The 14,594-nt window shown below is 43.8% G+C and overlaps 1 protein-coding gene across 14 annotated transcripts in view; it reads left to right on the forward strand.

The window, feature by feature from the left end:
- Positions 1–14,594, forward strand: part of ZMIZ1 (zinc finger MIZ-type containing 1) — a 354,820-nt gene that overhangs the window by 322,165 nt on the left and 18,061 nt on the right. For 5 of the 14 annotated variants that reach the window (XM_088669487.1, XM_088669494.1, XM_088669489.1 and 2 more), the window contains 7 exons: positions 480–697; positions 2,825–3,023; positions 5,468–5,755; positions 6,921–7,103; positions 9,447–9,621; positions 11,075–11,261; positions 14,142–14,352. In XM_088669487.1, coding sequence (XP_088525613.1) covers positions 480–697; positions 2,825–3,023; positions 5,468–5,755; positions 6,921–7,103; positions 9,447–9,621; positions 11,075–11,261; positions 14,142–14,352 — 1,461 coding nt within the window. The remainder of the gene's footprint in view (positions 1–479; positions 698–2,824; positions 3,024–5,467; positions 5,756–6,920; positions 7,104–9,446; positions 9,622–11,074; positions 11,262–14,141; positions 14,353–14,594) is intronic. The other 9 variants (XM_088669492.1, XM_088669496.1, XM_088669500.1 and 6 more) reach the window with 3 other exon arrangements.

The following is a 14,594-nucleotide window of genomic DNA, read 5'->3' on the forward strand; positions in this document are numbered from 1 at the left end:
CATTATATATTTAACTTTTGTGAGATCCTGAATTTGCATTCTTGCTTTGCAAATGTAAAACACATTAAGTGGACCATGGAGATTCTAGAGGAGAAAATAAGCAATCACCAAGACTGAATTTAGCCATCCCTCTTCTGGGGACTCTTACGTGGTTCCAGGTAGCCCATGCTCTAAGACCACTGGATAGGTAGGGACCTGAGATAATAAGGGTGAGCAATAAGGGAAGGTGCCTTAGACAGAGTCAGGCCATTAGTTCATCTAGCCACAGCGATGTTTCACGATATCAGGCTCCCCACCCCCACCCCTGGTCCCTCCAAAGATCCTTTCTCTGGATCTGCCAGAGATTGAAGTTGCAGCTGTCTGCACAAAAGCATACAACCTGACACAGAGCTACACCTCCTGTAATGGAATGAGTGCTGCTATCAGAGCTGTCAGGACTGTTCAGATGCCACTTCCATTTTTCTTCTTCTTTCAACCAGGTGCTGGGAAATCCCATGGCAAATGCTAACAATCCTATGAACCCAGGAGGAAATCCCATGGCTTCTGGGATGACTACCAGCAATCCTGGCATGAATTCACCTCAGTTTGCTGGGCAGCAACAGCAGTTCTCGGCCAAGGCAGGCTCCAATCAGCCGTACATGCAACAGGGCATGTATGGGCGGCCCAACTACCCAGGGAGTGGAGGCTTTGGGGGAAGGTAAGGCTGGTTTGTGTAGAATGGAACTTTGCCCTTCTCAGGCATCTAAGTAGGCAATGAATGGGTGTATTTTAAGCAGGAGCAGCTTAAATGACAAAGTCCTTTGCCATACAACACATGGGCCACATACACATGTCTGAGAGGCACATCACGCTCCCTCAGCTCGATAAGACATGCAAATAAAAACTCACCTGCTAGATCCAACCCAACATTCTTTTCTCAGCAGTTGCCAGTCTGATGCCTTTGGGAAGGACACAAACAGGACCTGTTGGTAATGAGCCTTTCTTGTTGCTTCCCCTAACATCCAGAATTGGGTGATATAGTGCCTTTCTAGATGGAGGATCCATTTAATTCTCACAGTTAATAGGCGCCAATGGATTGATTCTCTGTGAACTTGCCTTAAAGTCGGGGATAGGAAACCCAGGTCCCTCCAGACACTATGAGACTCTGATTCCCATCAGCCCCAGCTGACATGGACAGTTGTCAGGGATGATGGGAGTTGTAGTCCAGGAACATGGAGGTTCACAGGGTTCTGTTTCACAAGGACATGGAGACTGCATATGGAAATAAAGTCTGGTGATTTCTGGTTTGGTTGCTCACTTATCATCCCAAGGTGAGGAAAAGAACAGGCAAACCTGAGGGCCACTTCCAGTCTCTTAATCTGATCAGACCCCAAGAGACCCATACTACCATAAATCTGACATGCTAGAGAGATTATAGTCCTCCTATAATATGGTTATAAAATTATTGTCTTACTGAAAGTTATGTAGTTATGGGGTCTTTGAACCTTATATAGTTGGGGTCTTCGAACCTGAAGCATATATAGTTATAAGATAGTTAGCTTACTGAAATTTCACTTTTCTTATTGTTCATCACCTTTACAATAAGGGAACAAAAATCACAGTCTCAGCTTTAGGGCATTCTTGGGAGGGGGGACAGTGAAAAAAGAGGGTGACATAAACATAGGAGCTGGAGCCTTAACAGTATAGTGTCCTGTTAATGGATAATCATGCCATCAATTTGTTTTTCTGCTTATGCAAAAAGTCCAAAGGGGTTACAGTTAACTATGCCTAGTAAAACTACATAGTTGCTTTAAAAAAAAGGGGCTGTCTAGACTCAGAGGGAAATTAATCACAGTAGCAGGAAATGATTTGCAAATGACTTAGGTCAATCAATTAACTCTAATAAACACCTAAAATAAAGTTTTAATTAACTCTGAAATTGTGACACAAACCACAGTTTAGCCATGATTAACATTTTGCTAAGCTAGTATGTGAAGGATATTGATGGATACAAGTACTGCTGCTTTGCATGAGAAAATGATCTTTGAATGTGACTGAATCCGAGGCCCAACAATACTGTGCTTGCGTTCGAATTGTCACCACAGAAAATTCATCTGACAAAACATTGGTCTTAGATGGTTATATTTATCTGCATTGTTCAGAAACAATTCAGGCATGCCTCATTGATTTATGTTTATGCAGACTGATGTTGTTATCGATTCATGTTGGCATACCTAGACCTACCAAGTACCCCAACGTGCTGTCATTGCCCCACTGAGGAGGGGAAGCCCTTCTTTCCTCTAGGTTGCCTGAAGATGTGGCGGTGGGGTGCCTGGTGAATTTTTCTGGAGCTGCCACATTTCTGAGAAAATATGCAGATGGAGAAAAGCAATTCCCTGCAAAAGTTCTCAGCGGATGGGGGTTACAGAATTCATGAAAGGGAACAAAAATAATCAGAAAGCTGGGATTGGGGTGGGTTTGGGAATTGAGCACGAATGTAAATAGTACGTTTGCAGTGGATACTCTTGGGAGGGGAGAAGAGTGGAATTTGCAAAGGATTGCCACCTAGAATGAGGTGTGAGAATTAAAGCAGCAGAAGAAATCAGCGGAGAAGTATAAAGTGACTCAATTCTGTGGGGGCCAATGTTATATTTGAAAGCATCCAGAGTTATGCTGCAGTTGCAGAATTCCCTAAACTCTGTACAGGGATTATCAAATATTGGTATATATCTGTAGCATCTCACTTTCATTCTGCACATCTCCCCCTCCCCCCCATATTGTGTCTGTTACAGTCCCAAATGCAAGCTCGAACACTGATGCCTTTTAATTGCATTTTCTCCTTTAGCTACCCAGGAGGCCCTAATAATCCTGCAGGAATGGGGATGCCGCCCCACACCAGGCCGCCTGCTGATTTCACTCAACCAGCCGCTGCTGCTGCCGCTGCTGCTGTTGCTGCAGCGGCAGCTACAGCCACAGCTACTGCCACAGCAACAGTTGCAGCCCTTCAGGAAACACAGAACAAGGAAATGAATCAGTATGGACCGGTAAGAGAAGCAGCCTACTCCCATAGAGTCATTTCCCCTTTATTATGCTTTAGGTATAATTGGTAACTTCAAGTTACAAAAACTTGGGAATGTACTGCATGTGCAAGAAGCAGGTGATTGCTGGATGGAAATGCTAGTTCATTTTCTTTAATTCTTAAATACATTAATCAACCTTTCTGGAAAAAATGTTAATAAACTGCCAGTCACAATTGGAACTATAAAGACAAATAGAGGAAAAACCATAATTAATAAATGTGTAACATTTTAAAACCAAAGAAAGCAGTAAGAAACACCATAACTTTTAAAACTCAAACAACCAGACTTCTAGTAATGAGATGGCTTAGAGGGGTTCCCTGGGATGTTGGTTCTAGAGTTATAAATAAGGCTTCCACAAAGAGATGTGTTCTGAAAAGCAAAGCCCTTCTAGATATCTCAAATAATTAAAGGGGCAGAAATATTCCTGAATATTTATGTTGGTTATTATAGATGGCCTATCTTTGTTGCTAACACACCCAGCTTCTAGTTGCTCAGCCACTTTTTGAACCCCATGTTTTTTGTAGCTTCCTAGCTCACCACCAGGAACTTACATACTTGTAAACCTATGAAGCTCCCCTTTCTAGTGAAAAGGAAGTGTTAGACTCTATGTCTTAAGCAGGCACCCCCAAACTGCGGCCTTCCAGATGTTTTGGCCTACAACTCCCATGATCCCTAGCTAACAGGACCAGTGGTCGGGGAAGATGGGAATTGTAGTCCAAAACATCTGGAGGGCCAAAGTTTGGGGATGCCTGTCTTAAGGGTTAGACTCATTTAGGGTTTTGGAAGAGAGGCTGAGAAATAAAAAGTTCATACCTAGATTAGAGCATGGTGCTGAAAATGCCAAGGTTGCAGGTTCAATCCTTGTATGGGACAGCTGCATATTCCAGCATTGCAGGGGGTTGGACTAGATGATCCTCTGGGGCCCTTCCAACTCTTAAATTCTATGATTAAGCAGGGGTGCAGGTGGCGCTGTGGGTTAAACCACAGAGCCTAGGGCTTGCTGATCGGAAGGTTGGCGGTTCGAATCCCCACGACGGGGTGAGCTCCCATTGTACAGTCCCAGCTCCTGCCAACCTAGCAGTTCAAAAGCATGTCAAAGTGCAAGTAGATAAATAGGTACCGCTCCGGCGGGAAGGTAAACGGCGTTTCTGTGCGCTGCTCTGGTTTGCCAGAAGTGGCTTTGTCATGCTGGCCACATGACCCGGAAGCTGTACGCCAGCTCCCTCGGCCAGTAAAGCAAAATGAGCGCCAGAACCCCAGAGTCGTCCGTGACTGGACCTAATGGTCAGGGGTCGCTTTACCTTTATGATTAAGCAAGAGAAAGTCTCTTGTATACATTGATGGCTGGCCTGAAGTTTTGCACTTCAGAACTATGTTTTCTTTACCTTGGAGATTCATTTCACCCTGTAAGCCAGTCTTAGACCTTTGCTCCTGAGCCCTTTGTTCTAAAATACAACCACCTGACCTATAAGAGTAGCAGTCGCATTTCTTCCCTTTCATCTCTAAACTCATACATGAATAGAAGGGTTCAATGTCTTTTCTTGGAAACCATTCAAGCGCACCGACAAAGAAGTCTTTGGAAGTTAGTGGTTTACTACATTAGATGAAGCAATTCAGTTTAAAAGAGTTTTGTTTATGTACCTCAAAATTTAGATTCTGTAGCCTTTAAAGCACTCAGCTGGTGAGTTGCTCTGTGACATCAGAGCAGCAAAGCCTATGACATCCAGAGAACTGTGAAAACCTGCTAATGCAGAAGGACTATTAGGCAAAAGCATAAAGAGGTTCTGAAGGAAATGGAAAGAGACATGAGGGAGGACTATCAGATTTGGACAAGAAAATTGTTGGAATAAGAGTGTGGGTCCTCTTATGGGATGACAACGGGTTAAACCACAGGATGCAGAAGAAAGTAAGAGGGGGTGGTTCTCCAATGGGGAAGCTCAGTGATAGAGAACATGCTTTGCATGCAGAATGTCTCAGGTTGTGCTCCTAAAACTTACCTCATGACTTTTTATCCCTTTTGAAAAACCCAACTATAGTAGATAGTGGTGCATTCCTTTACTTTTTGTTCTGTGGTACTTCAAAATAAACTCATAATAAGTGTACAACATATACTTATTATGAGTTTATTTTGAAGTACCACAGAACAAAAAGTAGAAGTGTGCAACATATATTACAGGCCACAACATGGAGTTCCCATGCCTCTGAGAAACTTACTAACTTTTGCATACTTTTTAGTCACTTTTAGAATTCCAGCTACACCTGCTGTAAGCAGATAGGCGGAGGAACGCTACCGCCCTCCCCATTTGCTGATTTTAAAATGCGACATATCCCCGACTCCCTTCAACTTGGCTCCCCCTCTCATTTTAAATGCATGTCGCATTTTATTCTTTTTTCTTCTTCTGTTGAAGGTTTGTTCCTCTTTCCAGATGGGTCCAACTCAGGCTTACAACAACCAGTTCATGAACCAGCCTGGCCCCCGTGGCCCGGCTTCCATGCCAGGCAGCATGAACCCTGGCAGCATGGGAGCGGGCATGACGCCTTCCAGTATGAGTGGGCCACCTATGGGCATGAACCAGCCCAGGCCGCCTGGAATGAATCCCTTCAACCACGGGCAAAGGATGCCACAGCAAGCCTACCCTGGCCCGCGTCCCCAGTCTTTGCCTATGCAGGGCATGAAGAGGCCGTATCCAGGAGAGGTGAGCAGCAGCAGAGGTTTCTCCTGCTCTTATGCATGCTATACAGATGATGTGTTTCTGAAGGAGTCTTGCCAACCCCTATCATTCAGCTTGGACACTGAGATCCAGCACTGAGGGCCTTGTGGCAGTTCCCTCACTGCGAGAAGTGAAACTACAAGGAACCAGGCAGAGGGCCTTCTCGGTAGTGGCACCCACCCTGTGGAACGCCCTCCCGTCAGATGTCAAGGTGATGAGTAACTACATAACCTTTTGAAGACATCTGAAGGCAGCCCTGTATAGGGAGGTCTTTTAACATGTAATGTTTTATGTTTTTATATATAGTTGGAAGCCACCCAGAGTGGCTGGGGCAACCCAGTCAGATGGGCAGGGTACAAAGATTATTATTATTATTATTATTATTATTATTATTATTATTATTAGTGGTAATAGTAGTAGTAGTAGTAGTAGTATTTCATTATATGGATAGATAATTTGCAGAAAACTCACACATGGCTTATGCACCAGTCACTGAAATGTAATACATGGCTGGGTGTGTGTTTGTGGTAATTTCATTTACTCTGTGCGGCATACAACTCTACAGCTATATATATATGTGGTTATATATTTTAGGTCTCCAAAATATGCACTGCTATTAAGATTTATATGTTCTTTATACTGCCTTTCCTGAAAAACAGTGTTTTTGTGGTGCTGTAAAATATATAATTGATGGTGAGTAAATTAAGCCTCATCATTTATAATAGGAACAGTCCACATCAGAGTTAAGCACTTTTAAGTCCCATTGAATTCAGTGAAAGAAATTTGAGGATGTTTTTCAGTATTGTGGGCATAAATTTGAATTTTGAGTGCTCTGCTTTTACCGGATTGTATCCCCTTTTTATAAATCAATGTTTCCTTTAAGCCCTACACATAAGAAACATCACTTTCTTGGCCTGAGCACTCCATTTGGGCTGATGGGACCTGTTAGTATTCAGCAGAGCCTGGCAATTAAACAATTTAGGTTTTTAATTACCACACTAACATTTGAAAGTGTCAGCCAAGGTATAATGAAGTCAAACCATTTGCTTGTGATCATTTTTGTTTGAACTCGATTCCACTACATAGGGAGATCAGTTGCATTCAGCTGGAGGTGCACTTTCTAATTTGCCTTCCCTTTTTTACAAAATAGCCAAACTATGGAAACCAGCAGTATGGACCAAATAGCCAGTTTCCATCCCAGCCTGGTCAGTACCCAGCTCCCAACCCTCCCAGACCCCTGACATCTCCCAACTACCCTGGACAAAGGATGCCAAACCAGCAAAACACAGGGCAATATCCTCCTCCAACGGTCAACATGGGACAGTATTACAAGGTGAGTGATCCTTCATTGATCTCCATCTCTTAGGAATTAATTGGAGTTCACAAGCTCCATTCTGAAATCTGTAAATAAGTACAGTTGACTATTTGGAGCTATATTCAACTAGGTTTTACTTGAAATTAATGAACATGACTGAGGGCCATTAATTTAAACTCTGCGTAAATCTTAGTTGAATAAAACCCATACAATCAGATTGCAACTAGAACAGGCTGCATACAGACCTCAATTTTTTTTGGCAGCCCTTGATGCCTTTCTTGTTAGAAGGTGCTGGGTTTTAGGAAGGAGATGTGAGGCTCTGACAGGGTCCTAGAGTCCTCCTGTCTCCTTCCCAAAGTGCTTTCCCAGCTTTGGGAATAAGGTAGAAAGGCTCTAGGACCCTGCAAGAGCCTGGTGCTTCCTTCCCAAAGCCGGGTGCCTCACCTTCTTGGCTTTGGGAAGTCAGTGCAAGGGCTGGAGGGTAGGGTCATATTTTTGCCTCGCCCCCCTCCCCCCCCCCGCAGGATGCCACTGTTCCAGTCCCAACATTGTTCCTGAAAGTGTGAATTGGGAAACTTCACTTTTAAATGTGAACTGAATTGAATTTCTCCCCCTCTCTATCTAGTCGGGGATGGTGCAAGTTGTTGTCTTGCAACATCTGCAAGGCCTCAGGTTAGCACCCCCTGGCCTAAAGCATTCTCCTTTGTGAGGTGTAAAACATTCAAGAGAGAGGAAGAGGTGCCTCTCTCTTCTTCTTTACACACTAGTGCCAGGATCACTCCTGAGAGGCATTGCTTCCATCCAACTGTGGCTTAGGGGAGACCAGTTTTCCTTCCACCACTTTTCTGGTGTCTGCATCTTTCTTCTTCTTTGGCGATCACTCGTGTAGCCGAGTCAGATTGTCTTCCATAAACACAGTTTTAACAACGAGTCCGTAAGTGACTGTGGAGGCCAATTCTGGATCCACACGTCCTTCCACAGTGGGGACATTGGTTTCCGTTGATCACGGTGTGGATTACACCAAAATTGACTGAGCCAGAGTCATTTAGCCAGTTTCTGCGTAATAAGTAATAATAACAAATCTCTGAGACCACTGACCATGGAACCACAAGTTATAAGGAGCAAGGAGTCGCTAAATTACTCCATACTGAGTTATTTCCTTTTAGCTTTGTTTTGTGTAGTACATGTGTTTCCACACACACATCACTGGACGATGGTGGCAGGAGTGAGGAAACAACATAATAAGGTCAAAGTGTGCAGTAATTTGTAACTAAACTTTAAGAGAGAGGCAGCGGCTGCCGTTTCTCTCATTGGGTAATGAAGGTAATCACCAAGGGGTGTGGCTCCACCATGTGGTCAAAGGCAGGAAAGATTAACTGAGGGCTGGCTCTCATGGAATCCACCAGCTTGTTTTCCTGCCCACTTGGAAGCAGTTCTTTGTCTGTTGGCTCTCCTCAGGATATTTTTCCCAATTGGTGTGCTTTTTTGGACTGTAATAGCTTTGTTGTGTTGGATACTATGATGGATTTGATAGATGTCCTTTCTGAGACAATTAGTTTCTCACCTTTGCCTCTGTTTGACTGTGGGTGGGTCCCATTTTAACAGCCGCCACCTTCTGTGTTCTCATTTGTGTGTTATTCCCTTAAGTGCTGCCATCCTCAGAGTCCTCCTTGCGAGTTTCTTCGTGAGCACCTTCCCTCTTCGGATGGCAGAATCTCCTTCCGTTTTAAAAATGCCGACTTTTTTGTTTCCATTTCTTTGGCTTGTTGCGAGACTCTGCCTCAGCTTATCAGGACTTTGTGGTTATAATTCCACTCACCAGACTTCTGTTTCTATTTCCCCTCAGTGTGTTCCTGTTTTTCACCATTTCGGAGGCCTGCTTCTTAACTGTTTTGCGGTTGTGACTTATAGAAAATGTAATTGTGTGATTACGGTGACATTTTGAGCAATAGCTTTCTCAGCTTGACAAGAGCTGCCAGGAAGTCCTAATGTTCTCAAATTATAGATCTCAATGTGTTAGGCTTGCATAGCTTTATGCACCAAGCAGTGTGCTCATCAGCTTTGTATTGTGGCCAGCCAGAAGCTGTTGCTTCTTCCTATTTTAAATGTAGGCACTATAGTATCCCAGGCAGGCAGCAAAATAGGGTGTTGATTAAGTCCCTGGTTGGCTGCCACACATGGCTGGTGGGCTTCATTTGACATGGTGGATCAAGAGTTGTATAGACCTTCCCTGTGTCATTGCGTATTGTGTTAATACTTCTATGTTCGCATCGCCTGGTGTTTTAGCTCACATTCCACCGCTGTGGGGCACTTGCAATAATTTCTTCTCTTCTCTTTTCAATTGCAATTACCATTTTGCAGCCGTCAAGGCCTGTTCCTGTGGCGAATTACCCTCACTCACCTGTTCCAGGAAACCCCACGCCACCTATGACTCCAGGGAGCAATATTCCTCCATACCTGTCCCCTAATCAAGATGTCAAACCGCCATTCCCACCTGACATTAAACCAAATATCAATGCTTTACCACCACCTCCAAGTAAGTAGAAAATGAAGCTTCCTCAGAGTTTTTCCCATAACCCTGCTTTCTTCTTTCCACAAGCTGCATGTCACAGAAACTTTGCCCGATAAATACCAGCCTGATTGCTGCCTTCTAGACAGAAATGTTGATTGCCCATTGATACATGGGGTGACCGGCAGCCTTACGAAAGGTTTACTAAATAGAAGAAAACGTAAATGCTTCAGTTTTGGGCATACTTGTCTGGAAGCAAGTCTGATCAAAATCAGAACCTGTTTCTGGATAAAAGTAGATAGAATCAGGTTGAAATTGTCATAATGGAGGAAGAGATCCGCAGTGTACAGCAATGGGAATTGGAGGGTGGATTCCCACCCCCTTATATATTCCTTTATTTGCCTTATTTAAAGTCACATTGGGTGATACTGGGCCAGGTTCTCAAGTGCTCTCTCTCACAAATCTCTATACAGTGGTTCCTCTAGTTGCGGACTTAATCCATTTCGGGGTGGTCCGCAACTAGAGGTACCACTGTAGTCATATGGGCTGGAAAACTAGATTTATCCTTTAACATGAAAGCAGAAGATCTTGGGCTTCTAAGCCAAAACCTCTGGGACTGTGATAAAATTCTCTGAGGCCCAGGGGCAACAAGCTGCTCATCCTCAGGGTCACTAGGACATTACTTCCACCTTCTCCATCCCTGTGTACAGTGAGCTAAAATCTGCAAACTTTTTTCGCTCCCCTATACAAAAGCAAGTTCTGTATCTCAAGACAGGGAAGTGACACAGAACCTGCAGGGTGTGATAGATAAGAGCTACAACTGGGTAAACCAGTGAGTCTCAGTGTTCACTGCATACCTGCCATGTCTCCTGCTGAAAGCCATCTTGGTGGTGGCCGCATGGCAGCGGCCATCTTCCGGTGCCGCTCTGCCCTATTTCTGGTGCCCACACATGGGCAGAGCAGCACCCAAAATGGAGGCTCCCTGGCAGGTAGGAAATCTGGGGGATTTCCGGTATTTTTCTCCATTCGGGAGAACAGCGGGAAACGGATTAAAATCCGGGGGTTTCCCGCGAAAAACTGGATACTTGGCAGCTAAGGTTCACAGGGTGACTTGGCCAATCATGGTGTCCCAGTCTAACCTTCTCCACAGGATTGGTCTGGGTAGTGGAGCAGAGGGAATATAACAGGATATTCTGAAGATTAAAGTGGGGGGCAGGTTTGCAGTTATTAGCAAAGGATGGGTAAAGTCAGATATAGCAGATGATCAAAAAAAACACAGAACTCCCAACTTGAGCATTACATTATAGGCGTGGTGAGATGAGTCAAGTGGGGCAATGCTGGTGCGGGTGAGCCCAATCTTACTGCATGCATGTGAGTGGAAGGGTGATGCCAGAATAGGCTGTAAGATCAGCCCAGCAAAAGATTAGTGAGCCGTGTGATATTGTCCAGTATAAATATATGCGTTGTTATCGCACTGCAGATGCTAAAGGGAAAGTTCACGCTTTCTCTCCCTCTTCGATCCCAGCCAACCATAACGATGAACTGCGCTTGACGTTCCCTGTGAGAGACGGGGTCGTATTAGAGCCCTTCCGGCTGGAACACAATTTGGCGGTCAGCAACCATGTCTTTCACCTACGGCCCACGGTGCATCAGACGCTAATGTGGAGGTAGGTTTGTGAAGTGGCGCGGGGCAGACCTTGAAGGCTTGAGAACAAAATTGCAAGCGAGATGCTCTCTTTCTTTGGTGGCTGGGTGGGGAGGCTGTAACCTATTTTGCCTTGGGAAGCAGGGTCACATTCTGACATCCAGACTGCATTAAATCAATGGTTCGGAAGCATGTACACACTTCCTTCAGAAATCTAACAAACAACAATGCAAGTCCTGACTCTCTCCTTTTGCTACCATCCTTTTGGTTGCAGTATGAGAACAGGTGAAAGAAGATTGGTGGATATATTTCCTAAAATTGAAGTATTTGGCATCTAGCTGATTCTGCTATAGCAGCAGGATGACTTTATGCATCGTGCAACTTTTCACTTGGAAATAATTTATGCCAATATAAAATTGTGTTTAATTCTCTTGTGAGGACATAAAAATTAAGAATTTAGGTTGACGGTGGTGGTTCACTCATCTATTGTTCAGAGAGAGAGAGAGAGAGCGCACACACACATCCATCTTCTTAGCTTGCACAAGTTATCCAGGCAGCACAGAACACCATGGAAACAATTTTATTGCTTTAATCTTAATATTGCACATATATTAACAGCCACCATAATAGCAGCACAATAACTTAGATTGGCAGACCAAGAACCCAAGTGTTAGGATTTTGAGTGTCTTAGAGTAGCTGCACACTTTGTGGCAACCAGATTTGCTTTGGATAAACATGAAGTATTAATAACATACATACCTTGGGGAGGGGGGACACCTCAAAGCCTTTTAACAAAAAATAAATTAAATAAAATCCCATCCCAGCATAATAGCCTAAAAATATAGCACAGCACCGTTACACCAGTCTTCTCAAAATTTGGCTCTCAAAAATAAAAAGTCTGGGAAAATAAGATGGTCTTAGCTTCCAGCACAATCTGCAGCAGTGTTGCCTCGTAAGCCTCCATGGAGAGGCTGTTGCATAATTACACACCAACTGTCATAGTGGCAAGAGATACAGTGACATGAAACCGTAGCTAAGAGTGTCTTGATTATGTTTATTATTATTTTGTTTGTTATGCTTTATTTGGTCACTTTACCATACACAGCAATACTCAAAGAAGCTCACAATGGTTAAGACAAAAACAGTCCAGTAGATATAACTGATAAGTACACCAAATACTGTTATAACGTTTAATAAATAACGACGTTTATTTAATTCAGTTATTTATAGCCTGCCCTTCACTCAAAGGTCGCAATCTAGCCAGCTAACTAAACAACATTCCACCCATTATATTTCCATAAACATACCAAAAAAACAATACTTCCTAGTTCCCTACTTCAAGTTGCTTTTCTTATGCACCATATGGTTGAGATCTGTTTGGAATTTGCTCTTATGGAAAACCCCCAACGCAATACACCTTTGGCTCTCCAGCCCAGCCTCTCAGGGGACTATGGATTTGTTATGCTTGCCAAACACATGTTCTCTGGGGAGCCAAATGTATGATGGGGCCCACTGGCAATGTGTGCAGGACACACTGTCACCGCTGTGTGGTAGCCAAGTGGGGAGGAAGACATCCCTTGATGAAGGCGCAGATGGGCCAGAGCTGCAACTGGCTTTATAGCGGCTCGTAGCCGCGGGCATGGATCAAAACCAACACTGGTCGGTTGTGCTTCTGCACGAGTCATAGTAGGTGTTTGGCTCACAATCTCCCTCATTCTATCAGGTATAACCCGGAGGATTTCAGAAACTTTTCCTTTCTGATTCCTTTAAGTGCAGCTTATCATTTTGTTCAAACAAGGATTCCTGCTTTAAATCCTGGCTGGATTCAACATCATTCAAACCAGCTTCAGGCCATGGGTTATTAAGCTGGCTTGTTTCAGCACCACAAGCCCCAGTTTGGTTGCAATAAGCTGCATTTAAGAGCAGCAGAAAGTAAAAGCTTCCAAAGGCCTTCTGGCTGTGCCAGAATTTGGGGATCACAGAGCTCTAGACTCTGCTGTCTTGGTCTGCCATCTTTCAAATTCTTCGGCTCTCCTTTTCAGCTTTCAACAGGTAATCCCGGTTCTTTCTGGATGCTTCAGCACATTAGGAGAAAATGAAATCTCAGTTCATCTTTAACCTTCCTATGTTTTTCTTACCTGTTTCTAAAGCAGAGTGAAAGAATGCCATGTGCACTTGTACCTTACACAAACTCACGTTCAGTGGCATTTCAGGGCTGATTCACAATGTAGCTTTTTTAACCAAGCACAAGATGGTACATAAGTTTAAACGGCAAAAACACATGTGGAACTATCAAATGTGGTTGAACAACACATGTTTAAATGCCTGTGTTTCTTCGCAATAAACACCAAACTGGCAAGCAGGAAAGGATTGCTGCTTGTGCTTTGCTGCATGGTGTTTACTTTTGGGTCAGTTATTTTTCTGCTGGTCGCCTTTCTAGTGTTGCTTTCTGGTGAACAGAAGGGAATGTGATTTAAGCAGAATGAGACTGTTTATTTACTCTTTGATTATGGTAACATATTTTACTTTCTCATTTCTAAATCCTAATTCTTGAGGACCTTCCTGACCACACCTTTTCCCCTCTCCGCTGCTTAGAAGCTCACCTTTGCGTAAAGCACTTTGAGGTCAACCATATGAAAAGTCGTATTGAACTGTAAAGTATCGATATTATTACTACTCTCAAAATATATAACACCACACTCTTCCTTATGTATATAACCCGCCCATACAAGAAGTGTATCGTGCTTATTTGTCAAATAATTTAAAACAGTATCCTGTTGCACAAAACAAAATTAAGGGGGCAGAAAAATGTATATCCACGGCTTTCAAAAACAAGGGGAAATTGACATTTGTATGAAAAGCAGTTGCTTATGCCAACCGAAACATATGCCTTGCGTAACAGGTCAGACTTGGAGTTACAGTTCAAGTGCTATCACCATGAAGACAGACAGATGAACACCAACTGGCCAGCATCAGTCCAGGTCAGCGTCAACGCAACTCCGCTTACCATTGAACGTGGCGACAACAAGACATCGCATAAACCCCTGCATCTAAAGCACGTCTGTCAGCCAGGAAGAAACACCATTCAAATTACCGTCACAGCATGCTGTTGTGTAAGTACACCAGGCCTGCTGCGGCTGCCGACTGTGGTTTGGCTGTATAAAAAGAAATGTGCTGTTTCTTTTAGTGTGATGCACTGTTCCATCAGATCCCAAGTAGGAAAACCCTTGGCCCTTCAGATGTTGCTAAACTGCACTCTCATCATCCCTGGCCAATGGCCACATTTACTGGGGCTGGTGGGAGGTGATGTTGGCGTCCATCTGTCTCGAGAGACAGTGAAGTGCATCTCTTGGGG

This window comes from Zootoca vivipara, chromosome 5 (genome assembly GCF_965207765.1).
Source record: "Zootoca vivipara chromosome 5, rZooViv2.hap1.1, whole genome shotgun sequence".
In the NCBI taxonomy this organism is placed as follows: Eukaryota; Metazoa; Chordata; class Lepidosauria; order Squamata; family Lacertidae; genus Zootoca; species Zootoca vivipara.